The sequence below is a fragment of the Theobroma cacao genome, chromosome 4 (assembly GCF_053813885.1).
Source record: "Theobroma cacao isolate CCN51 chromosome 4, ASM5381388v1, whole genome shotgun sequence".
Taxonomy (NCBI): Eukaryota; Viridiplantae; Streptophyta; class Magnoliopsida; order Malvales; family Malvaceae; genus Theobroma; species Theobroma cacao.
The window spans coordinates 37,950,236-37,962,466 of record NC_142642.1 but is presented as its reverse complement, the minus strand read 5'-3'; the positions used below and the strand labels follow the sequence as shown (position 1 = coordinate 37,962,466).

Below are 12,231 nucleotides of genomic sequence, written 5' to 3'. Positions count from 1 at the left end.
AGAAGGTTGTCTATTAATCAACCAAACCGCAATTCCAAATGCCTCATATCACAAGTATTTGGGAATTCTTCCATGAAACATCATAGTTAAACCTAATTTAGCTATGTTCCTAAGCTTTCTTTCTGCAATCCTATTTTGTGGTGATGTATGAGGACAAGACATTTGGTGTTTACTGCCAAACTTGGATAGATAGGCATTAAACTTGGTCTTTGTGAGATAGAAACACTTTAATCTTTTTTTCAAACTAGTTTTCAACATATTTATGAAACTTAATAAAACATTGTAAAAAATTATATTTATTCTTCAAAGGAAAATACCATGTAAACCTTGTGCATTCATAAAAGAAAATAACATAACAATTAAAGTAATGATACGAAGCAATGGGTGCTTTTCCCCATAAGTCACAATGAATGACAGAAAGATGTTTCTTACTTAAATCCTTTCTACATGCAAATGACAGCCTACATGCTTTGGCCATTTGACAGCTGGAGCAAACATGTTCTTTTCATTGCTAGAATTAGTCTTACTGGAGATTAAATTTTGATGTTTGAGCATATCAATGATGATCATTTGAGGATGTCCTAGCCTTGCATGCCAAACTTTTGCTGAAGCAATTCGAAATCTATTGGAGAACAATGCTGTTGTTGTTGAACTATTATTTGGTTACAGGGCATAAAGGCCTCCATTTCTATTCCTATTGCTATGACCTGTTTTGTCTCCTTTTTTTTTTTTATCACAAATCCATTATATGAGAATTTACAAGTGTAAGGATAATTAGAGGTTAATTGACTGACAGATAATAATTTTTTCTTAATTTGAGGGACAACAAGAACATTTTGTAAATGTAGATTATTTTTTCAAGTTTTAAGTGATGCAGATCCTATGTGAGAAATATCTAGTATGCGTCCATTACCTACCATAATTTTGTCAGGTCCATGATATGAATTGAAAATATTTAGCTTACCAATGTCAGAAGTCATATGAGACAAGGCTCTAGTGTCTGGATGCTAGATTTCATCTTGAATATCTGATATAGTAATGGCCGTTAGACCTTGTGAAGGAATTCCAAGTTGATAAAGTTGATTGAAGCGTTGCTAACAATTAAGAGCGGTATGCCTTGGTTTGTTGCAGATTTGACAACAGGCTTCAGTGTCTTGGTCTTGCTTGGTAGAGACATTTGTTGTAGATGTGAAGGATCTTATGCCTAGAATGCCATCCTTAACATGTGAATGAGTAGATTGGGAAAAACCTTTACCTTGAGATGAAAAACTAATTTATGGTTCTTGAGATCTATTGTTGAAGATCCTTTGATTAGATTGACGTTGAGAACATTGGCTAACAAAAGCCATTTTTTGATTTAAAGAACCAAAACTCTCAGGAAAGTTGATAGACTTCATTGTCTCATGTCCTTGAAGTAAAAGAGCAATTTCACAAAATGATGGTAGAAGAGGTTTCATCATAGTTGTTACAAATGACTCATATCCATGACCAAGACCCCTGAGCAATTGGAACACTTTGGTTCGATCACTTACTGGTTTTCCAATAGCAGCCAAGTCATCACAAATTGCTTTGAATTTTTTGATGTAGTCAGGAATGGAGAGATTATATTTTCTATGAATTTGTAGAGTTTGTAAAAGATAAAAATCCCTTTCTTGTGATTCTTGGGCAAAGGCATCCATTAAGGCATTCCATACATCTAATGATTTTTCTAATCTAATAACAAGTCGGAGCACTTCTTCAGATAATGTACCTGTTATCCAACCTCGTAGAAGAGAATCTGATTTTTTCCAAAGTATATACTCTGGACTAGTTTGATCAGGCATGGTTGTTGTAACGTGCGGGTTCGGGAACCCGACCGCCAAACACGAGCGAAAATTAAATGGTTTAGGAGTCGCCACCAATCTTTTTTATCTAAGTGTGATTGGTCACCTATTAATCTGATTCTAATCGACGAAGTCCTAAATTAATTTTAGGTCCGTCGAAAGAACGAGAACTGGTCAACGTTTTTAGAGATGGGTTCGGGAGTGCGGTTACGCACGGAGAAGGGTTAGCACCTCCGTGGCGCCCATTTCGCGAACAATACCATTTAATCTTAAGTTATCTTAATATAGCCTACTTTTAATTTAATCCCTACTTATTAATTAAATTTTTATTAAATTGACTGACTAAGTTCTTTTTTTAGTTTTACGTATGCACATGATGCAAGCGTAAAATGATGTCATGACTTGTTTATTTTAAATGATGGAGTCGGTAATCTTTTATTGAAAAATTATTCGAAGACCATCCTAACGCTTTGGTGAAGTTTCGAAATTCTCCTCACCTAGAGATATCCCCGGAAGAACTCGTCTCTACAAACTCCTCGGGGAAATCCCATCATCGGGACTCCCGCACCATTTGCAAGATAAATGTGGCATGCTATGAAAGGATAAAATAATGATATCTACATGCACGCGTTTATTGATTTAGGTGATTTATAATTCACCCAATTATATGTTTAATAAAATTTTTTAGATTATTTATTATTTTTAATATATATATTTTTATTTTTATTTAAATCCATATCCTTTATTTAACGTTGTTGGTTAATTTTTACTTGATTACAAAGCTTATCAAATAAATAATTAATTAATTTTTAAATGATTAAATTAACTTTATTTAGTAATATTTATTTAAGCTCATTAACTAATTACATTAATTCGAATGCAACAACATTTTCTTACATATATCATTTTTTAACAACGACTATTTGACTTAACGGGTTTTGAAGTTTAGAGTTCAGATTTATCCTGATGCTTCGGTGAAAATCCGTCTCGAACTTCGCATCCGAAAAACATCCACCCGAAAGAGGCAACTCTTTGCCCCTTTTAGGTAGTAATACTCAAATAATTGTTCCAATTATGTTATTTATTATTTTTTTATTTTTTATTTATTTTTCTTATTTTTTTAAAATATATATTTGTATTATGAATTATTATTATTATTATTATTATTATTTTATTTGTAATATTAAATATAAGCATTCATGATATATATATATATATAAATGATTTTTCCTAATATGGTTTAAACCATAATAATAAAATGTAATTTATTTAACCAAATGGGCCAATCCAAAGTTAATTGAGCCAAGTCCAAACCAAAGAAGATGGATTATACCTTACTGGGCTCTAGTTAGCCCAACCTGCTAGCCCGCAAAAGCCCAAATCTGTTACACCTGGCCTGCTTCCTAAGGTCCACAAAGCAGAGTTCAAAACGCACTGTTTGGTGCCTGTGGAGCTGCTCAAAACGACGCCGTTTGGGCTTGGACCTTTTAACTTCTGCCACTCCACTAAAATGGCACTGTTTTGCTTCCCTGCCTCTAGGTATAAAAACCCCTTTTTAGCCTTTTCTATTCATTTTCATTTTTCATTTTCTCTCTCTAGTCGTCGACCTCTCCACCTTCTCTCTACCCGCTGGCCTCTCCACCTTCTCTCTACCCGCTGGCCTCTCCACTTTCTCTCTTCTCGCAGGCCACCACAAGACCTCCCTTTTCCTTTCACTTCACCGACGGCGGCAACCAAAACTCCCTTTTTTTTTCTTTTTCACCACCGGCCAAACACCTACATAGATCGATTCCTTTCCTTTCACCCACTTCCCGAACCCCCTTTTCAAACACTGATCTCTCAGCTCTCTTTTTTTGGTTCTTTTCTGATTGTTTTTTTGATTTTTTTTTGTGTGGCTAGATCTTGCTGCTGGTAGATTTAGGACTTTTGATCTGTGGTTTTTTTATTTTTTTGGTTCTTTGTGGCTAGGTAGCTTCTGGTAGATTTTTTATAAGACATGGAGTTTGCAGAAAAAATGGGAAATTATTTATTTATTTTAGGTGTCTACAATGGTATATTTACCATCAAGAAAACTAAGCATATCTTGGCTTTCAATTAATCCCATGACCTGAGTTTTCCATGAAAGAAATTTTTTTTTTTATTGAGATGGATAGAAACAAAATTTCCTACATTTAGTATTGAAGAGTATGGATATTTAATAGATGAGGCTATTGAGGGAGAAGAGATAGCTAGTAAGGTAATTTAAGAATGGTCAAGAAAAAGAAAAAATATTAAAGATATAGTGATAGTAGAAATTTAGAAACAGTAAAAAAGGCTTGATAGTAAAAAGTGTAATGATATTAGTAGTTCAGAAAAAAAAATGTAATAGTAACGTAATAGTAAGAACAATAAGTAAAAAGAAAAAAAATAAATTGTAATGATAGTGAAATTTCATAAAAGAAAGAGATTGAGATTGGGTAAAAGTTTATCAAATAGTTAAAAGTTTTGATTTGATTTTGAATTTAGATATTTAAGAAGGAATCTAGAATGGAAGAATAATTAAATCACCAAATAGTAGAATGACAGAATTATAAGATAAGAAGAGCAATTAGGATAAGATTAGGATGATAGAATAAGAATAAGTATAACAGAAAAAAAAATCAAAAAAGGAAGTATAAGAAATAGAAGATTTTGACTCAACCTGCTCAAGTAAGATTGTAGACAGAAAAAACAACTCAAGTAAGGTAGTAGGCAGAAGAAACAACTTTGAAACAGAGGGGAAAAAAATTAAAATTCACCCAGAAATTGCTCTAATACCATGAAAAAGCTTAGGAATAGAAAGGAGAGGGAGAGAAAGAGGTTGAGAGAGATAATAGACAAGAGAGGAAGAGAAAAAACAAACGTCTCTTTACAGAAAATATTGCAAAACATGCTGCTAATCTTGTTGCTGATCTCTTGCTGATTAGCTATTGGTTTGTGAATGATTTGGTGCTATTTTGTGAGAGATTTCTTGCTGGTTTGTGATTGATTTACTGCTGGTTTGTGGTAGATGATAGTGTTCTACATTATGTTGTTAAAAAAAATTCTCATCTATTCCATTTTCATAATCAATCTTAATTTTTTAGATATAAAAAAATTGTTACAAATGATAAATTCAAAAAAAATGATTCAATAAAAATAGAGCCCGAAAGCTTGCAATTTAGCTATTGATCAATTACATAGAATGTTCAAATTTAAAGCTGAAAAGATGCCATAACATCATAGGCTAAAATTCAAGTTGAGCTGGCAAAGGCTAACTTTTATTGATTGTTTTTAATTGGCCAGACAGGATATCAGTACTCTATATAATAATTTCAAATGCCATGAATCCCATTTTTTTGAAGGTTTCAATGATTCAATAAAAAGCAGCATGCAATTGCCCAAATGCCAAAGAAAATTTTGGAAGCATTTGGTATGTGGAGAGTGAATTATTTTACAGGAATTTTAATTAATCAGAAAGATTTTATGCTGTTTGATATGTCAAGTTGTTGGGAATGTAATTTTATATGGAAATAAGATTACAACAGCGGGAGAGAAAGTGATTCCCTATTGGATGGGAGTCAATGTTACTTTCCCATGACAGAGGGAAAGTAGAGTGGACTAAGAGAAAAAAATAAAGAAAAGAAAAAGAAAGAAAGTGGTGGATTGTGTGGCAACCTAGAACTTAAATACTTAGATATAACTTGAAGAACAGGTAGCCATGCTACACTTCTAATATAAATCAATTAAACTATTTGATTAATCATTTTATAAAATAATTTAAATTAATTAATTTAATTTTTTAAATTTTAACTAATTTAGTAAAAATAAATATTTAATAATTTCATATATTTTTATATTTAAATAATTAATATTCAAATATTATATTATTTTTATCATGTTATTATTTATTACTTTAAAAAATAAAGTTGAAAAATTAAAAAATTATATTAAAAAAGTAAGTTTATTCAATTTTATATTTTCATATATAATTATAACTTTGTAAATTTACATTATGTTTCTAGTAAAGTGCTTTCAACCAAACACTATAATGACATCACATTCCATACAATCATCACTTTCTTATTTTATACCAAATGCTATAAAATTATCCTTTCAACAATTACATACCAAACAATTACATCATCAATAATCAAATTCCCAATAAACTACCAAATGCAACTTATAAGTTTATTTCAATATAATTTAACACAGAACGATAGATCCGATTGACAAAATTATCATTGAGAATACAACAGATAATAAAGTAACATATGATGGAATGCTAGCCTTGTCCTTCCTGATTATCATCCCTTCAATAATTGCATAATTCGCAATTAATATGTAAAATGACAGAGAGATTTGACCAACCATCATTTTCCAATCTCCATTATCCATGGCCACCATTCTAACGACACCTCCAACCAATGATGCAATGTTCACTAGAATTATTGTAGCCAATGGAGCAAGAAGCATTGTTGGCGCTTGGAAATCAAACACTCCCATTTCGTATCGCTTAACTTGTTCATCATCAGTGACTTTACTGGTAGGCAAAAAACTGGCTTCACTCATACCAAGCTTACTCAGAATAGCATCCACGCATCCATAAAAATCAGATGTAACTGATTTTATCATCCATATCCTCCGTTCATTTGTCCATGTCCGAATTTGCCCACCAGTTGCAAAAATCTCGTATAAATTTTTTGAAAGCGCTGATATGAAAATGAACAAAAATATGCTGAAATATGGATCTGATACCTGTGAGACAAGCAAAGGAAAAGATTAGTGATTAAAAACATGTAAACAAAGAGTTCAATAATAAAAAGAAATGCACTCAGAGCATTTACTTCCATGGTTTCCTCACTAAAAAAGTGAGTTGTCTTTTAAAACACCATCCTTTCAATTTATGTCACTTTACCTCTGGATACAAAGGAATGCCATTGATTAGACAGAGTTGAGGGATAAGAGCAAAGCCCCAAAGAGGCAGGGAAAAGAGAAGAGGCCAAAATGCAAGTTCTGCATAGCACAAGCTGTGAAGCAAAGACATCCTTAATGGTCCATAAATGAGAGGGCAAAACCTTGAGATTGCAACTTCAGTCAATCCAGATGCCCATCTTGTGCCCTGAATTAATAGGTCACTTAAATTTGTGGTAGAAGTTCCCAAGAATTGGGGCCTTGGCGGATTAAGATAGACAGATTTCCAGCCTTTGCAGTGTAAAGTAAAGCTTGTGAAGTAATCTTCCACAACACAAAAATACATAAAACCGACCTGCAGACATATGAATTGGAGGACAACAAATCATAGGTATGATATTATTGTGTCACTATAATCCGAAACAAAATTTCATTTTCTTTTCCTGGTTGATGTACTTGCCTTCGTGCCCCATGTTGTCTGATTTTCGTAGGAGCAAGAGGCTAAAACTTTGGCCTCTTCCAGCAACATGCTTGAAGATTCCCCATCATTGATGAAACTAGGCTTATAGTCTCGACGAAGGGTTTTTATGAACTCGTTGGATGGACCGAAAGATCTCTTAAGTTCCATAAGGTCTATACCTGCAATTATATTTTCACATACTCCACATTAGCGAGTCATGGTTATTAAAATTTTCAACTTAGAGTCCTTAAGATCTCTTTTAATTTTGATCTCAGCTTGATATTAACTGAGTTGAGTTTAAATATTCAGCAAGTCAGGTATGTAAATATCTTGCTTATGACATTAATTGATGTAGAAAACTAATATTTCGCTTTCTAAACAAAAGAGAGACAAAAAGAGACTTTTTAAAGAAGAGTATTAAAGAATTCCAACCCATGCAAAATCTTATAATTAGATACAACATAGTATAATAATTCACAAACAAATTAACCGACCTTCTTGGGTAACACTGCCCAATAATGCCTCCCTCTTTATGTAAAAGTTTGTACCAGACAAAGCAGGCCCTTCCAGGCCATCCATACCGTGCCATAGTATCTGAAGGCAGAGAGAAAAGTAAAACAATTTTTAAATGCTCATTCTTAATTAAAAGGTTAATTTGTTTCTCCAAATATAGATATTTTTCTTTGAAGCCATTAACAACTAATTAATCTTGCACAAAATTGAAATCACCTACCCTGAATCCAGCTCGGATTTCGCTGTCGTAAATATCGTCTTTGCTAATGTTCCGAAATTTTTGAGGGAACTGTACAAATGCTAGAGAGGGAGATATCTCAGGATCAAAATGATAACACATTGATTGCCTAGCAGAAGTTGGGTCATTGCAGTACATGTCACAGTCAAGCACCAGAATGTAAGGAGAATTGCTCATCATCCCCGAGACCCGAAGCTGCCAACGGCAGTAAGATAACCCACTTGTTAGCAGAAAATACATACATACATATATATATATACACAAGAACATGTGGGGGAATAGTGCTACTGTGTGAGAAGAGAGAGTAATGTACACACAAGGACATTGAGGGCTCCAGCCTTGAAATTATGACGATGAGAAGGCCTTTTCTCACGAGATACATAAACAAGGAGAGGCATTTTAACTTGGTCTTCTGTCAATTCCTCATTGGAATTGTCTCGTATAACCTACAAAATGAATTGATGATATTACATTTATATATTTTCTTACGATCAACTACTTTTTTTTTGTTTTGATCTAATCCAATTTTTTGGGTCTACTTAGTTTTCAATTATCTATGAGAGGGATAGTGATGATGACAGAGATTAATATGTCAGGTTTATAACAAATTAAGTGCTTGTAATTAATTAAAGCAAACGTTTGAGAGTGATATTAATTTGTAATTACACATATATCTTTAGAAAAAATTTGTAAATATACATTATTTGATAGAAATAAAAGAGGGACTTATTTATTCAAAATAAAAGTTAAATTCGTTGTTTTTTTTTTTTGTCAAATCATCACTTTGGACAAATATGGACTGTAGGGTACTTTACCATTAAACCCATATGTGGCACTAATTCAACAAAGAAAATTTATGTGTGACGTACCTTTCTCTTTTAATTTGTCAACCAACCAACCGGCAAGTAATTATTTAATGTCAGCAATGTACGACTGAAATCACTTAGAAGAGATTTGGAGTATATGCGAGGCAACCTAAGTACTTGTTTTAATAGTAAATATTTCTTGTTTATATGCAATTTTGAATAATCTAAAATCATAAAATAAATTATAAGATATCAATATTTCACTTACTCGTTTGAGTCCTTATTTAATTTTAATCTTCAACTAAATTTAAGAAGAAAATTGACGTAATGTTACTTTTGTAAAAGTCTATAACGTAACGGGTCAAGAAAAATTTTTTTATCGAATTGGTCTAATCTTTGTCAATAATTGTTATAAATAGATATATATATGTCAATGTACCAAAGAAACCCATCAACCAAACACTTTATTTTCAATTGTCTTACCATCTCCAATAGTGATTAATAAATTAATGTCTTTTTCTTAAGAATTATTAATAAATTAATTAAGTGTATGTTTTGAGTGTAAAGAAAAAACATGTAGCTAGCATTGGAGTTATTAACTAATGAAATGGGGATATGTTCCCATGTAATGAGAAATGTAGTCATGCGACTGTGGGTAGATACCTCAATGACAGAAGGGTGATCACGACTATTGCTAACGGTAGCAGCTACCTCCGCCGACTTGCTATGTTCTTCTCGTACCCTCCTTACCCGTTCCTTGAACATCTCATATTTTTGCTTAACACAAAAGATCACTTCATATTTATCATTTATGTTTCAAAGTTATACTTATCGGTTGATTCATTATAAATGACACAAGACAAAATATTTTTAAAGTATATAGAAAAAACAAATTTAATAATGTAAGATATAGTAAAACTTATATTTGATTTATTATCTATCAATAACTATTTATAAAAATTATATTCGATCTTGTATTTATATTTAACGGATTTCATTTTCAGAAAGATAAATATATAGTTGTTGCCTCAAATTATAATCAAATTACCTCAATCTTTTGCCTCTCTGCTTTGAATTCAGAACTCTTAAAGTCGCCATGGTCATCATCTTCGGAACATGAAAAATAAGCCTCAGGGCAACTAGTCTTGATATCATACCTCCTACAAAATGGAACCCACGACCTTGCGAAGTTCCAAGCCTCCTTCGTACCACGCAAAGTTATGTCGGAACCACCATCGTCAGAGAGAAACACATGAAGCTTTTCTGGTGGATAATCAAGCGCCATAGCTGATATCACAGTGTTCATAACCTCTACGGTGGGCTCCTTGTTGGGATCCGCAGTGCAAACAAACACATCAATGGCTGGAAGCTTGTCGTCACTTGGCAACCTCTCTGGAAATACGGTCCGAGAAACAGGACGCCAACCATAAGCTTGTCTGAGGAGCCAGGCCAAAGAGAGAAGCAATTCGGAGGCAAAGACTAGAAGCCATGGTAGTGTCGGTACGGTTCTGTTCTTGGATTCTTGGAAAAGGAAAGACGCCCTGTAGTATATCAACAAAGCTACAGCTATTGAATGAAGGAGTGCGTGTGACCTGTTGATGATCATTGTGAACTTGTGGACATGGCAGAGATGGAGAGGAAGAGAGCTTGAGCTCGCCATGGCTTTTCTCAGCTCCCTTTGCTCCTCCAGTTGATCTGCCTGTTGTCAGTTCAATAGTGAAATTATCACCTTCCCTTCGAATATATATAACTAATCAAAAGTGAGACATGCGTGGGGAGAAAGTCACGAAAGAGAAAAGCAATAAAAATATTTCTTGCAAACGTGTCCTAGGAGACTTCATTAAAAGTATCTGGAACAGAAAGCGATACTGACAGCATTACCAGTCAACAACTTAGTAAACTTTTGGTGGGCTCCTAAGTTGACTAGATATTGACATGAAGAAAATTCATTTGTTTTAAGCAAATATATCAATCCTTTGAAAATTCTAACCTCTATCTTTACAAGTTTATATTGGAAACGTAATCTTCCAAGTAAGGTTGACGAGAAATCTACAAGTATTTACAAGATGGAGGACTCTTGTGATTATTACAGGCACGCCAAGAATGAAAAGTAAAAGGCCTCATGTTTTCTATGGGCTATCAAAAGGAAGTTGCCAAGCCTGGATTATGATAGGCAGAAGTCATATAACATCATATATCAGCTCAATTGGTGCATACCTAAAATTTTAAGGAGAAATTTCTAGCCCCCCTTTCACTGTTAATTTTTTGGTGGTCGATTGGGGTAGCTTGGCACCCAAGTTCCATCAAATCCAGTTTTGACCAACCTATCAAACTTTCTATTGTAGTCAACGGGCATTTTTCTCTACAAAGTATATAATTTACATATAGGGGCATAGTATCAAATTTCTTGAACTGTAAATATACCAGCAAATATATGAAATGGGATCAAAGTTCTCAGCATACAAATATATTGACAATCAATATTACAAAATATTATAATCCATACATATACATAATGTGCTCCCTTTACTGTATATTTGACCTCAGGGTCACGAAATGACATACATGTTTCAAGGATTGCAACACTAAATCTCTACTAGGTTAAATTTTACAATTTTTAATGGATGTCAAGTAACCTTTTCTTTTTGGAAGAGGTTTCATTTAGAACCTATAATTTCCCAGAATTTAGTGTAGTAACAACCTGTTAGTTAGCACATTTCCAGGTTGAAAGTATAGCAGTTACCAAAATCATCTAGTCATTAGCTCTATGTACTCAGTGGCTTCATAATGCAATGTGCAGTCCAGCGGAGAATTCCGAGACAATTTCATCAGGGGCCTATCTTCTAAAAGTCAGGAACAGAGCCACATAACACTCACAAGTACTCTGAAAAATAACAAAACACAAAGAAACAAAGAGAACTTGTAAGAAGATATGACCAACGCAAAATAAATCATTAAATCATTTCTAAAGTAACCAGCAGATGCAATTACTAAAATAAACAATCCCACTCTCTAGAAGAAATACTGGTGAATGAAGCAGCAAGCATAAAGGAATGCTAAGGATTTTCATCCAATTTTGTTGCCATTGTGGAAAGGTTCAGCTGATTACAAGTCCAATAATAACTTTAAAATACTAAAGATTGTCAAGGAATATGTTGAGGAAGCCTTGGGATTTCCTTTCTTTATAAAGGAAGCCATGGGGTAGCATATATCACCACGCCTTGTACTAGACATAAAGAACTTCATTATGGCTTATGATATCATATAGACAGTGTCAATTTTCTCTTAGAAGCCATAATCCATTCATTCAGAGAGAAGAACTTACCAAACACCAAGCTCTAAAATCAGTATGACTCAAAAATAGATGCGACTTAAGCAACACATATCCTAAAGAACAAAATGACTTTGATTCACACAAATACTTTATAAGAGCACAGGCAATTCAAGCATTAACACTCACTACCTACTTGGCATACATCA

General features: G+C 33.3%; 2 protein-coding genes across 3 annotated transcripts in view; both read right to left on the bottom strand.

The window, feature by feature from the left end:
- Positions 1 to 5,880: 5,880 nt before the first annotated feature.
- LOC148763377 (quillaic acid 3-O-glycosyltransferase CSL1-like) overlaps positions 5,881 to 12,231 on the bottom strand; it is an 8,145-nt gene continuing 1,794 nt past the window's right edge. Inside the window, exons 1-8 of one of the 2 annotated variants that reach the window (XM_088805563.1) lie at positions 9,800 to 10,450; positions 9,415 to 9,528; positions 8,263 to 8,391; positions 7,928 to 8,140; positions 7,689 to 7,788; positions 7,195 to 7,373; positions 6,739 to 7,089; positions 5,881 to 6,578 (exon numbers count right to left, since the gene is read on the bottom strand). In XM_088805563.1, coding sequence (XP_088661689.1) covers positions 6,027 to 6,578; positions 6,739 to 7,089; positions 7,195 to 7,373; positions 7,689 to 7,788; positions 7,928 to 8,140; positions 8,263 to 8,391; positions 9,415 to 9,528; positions 9,800 to 10,411 — 2,250 coding nt within the window. In that variant the 5' untranslated portion in view covers positions 10,412 to 10,450 and the 3' untranslated portion in view covers positions 5,881 to 6,026. Of the gene's footprint in view, positions 6,579 to 6,738; positions 7,090 to 7,194; positions 7,374 to 7,688; positions 7,789 to 7,927; positions 8,141 to 8,262; positions 8,392 to 9,414; positions 9,529 to 9,799; positions 10,451 to 12,231 lie in introns of those variants that run through there. The other variant, XM_088805564.1, reaches the window with a different exon arrangement.
- Positions 11,242 to 12,231, bottom strand: part of LOC18603150 (FHA domain-containing protein At4g14490-like) — a 26,665-nt gene continuing 25,675 nt past the window's right edge. The window contains exon 2 of the mRNA XM_088805565.1: positions 11,242 to 11,635. The gene's annotated coding sequence lies outside the window, so the exon portion shown is untranslated. The remainder of the gene's footprint in view (positions 11,636 to 12,231) is intronic.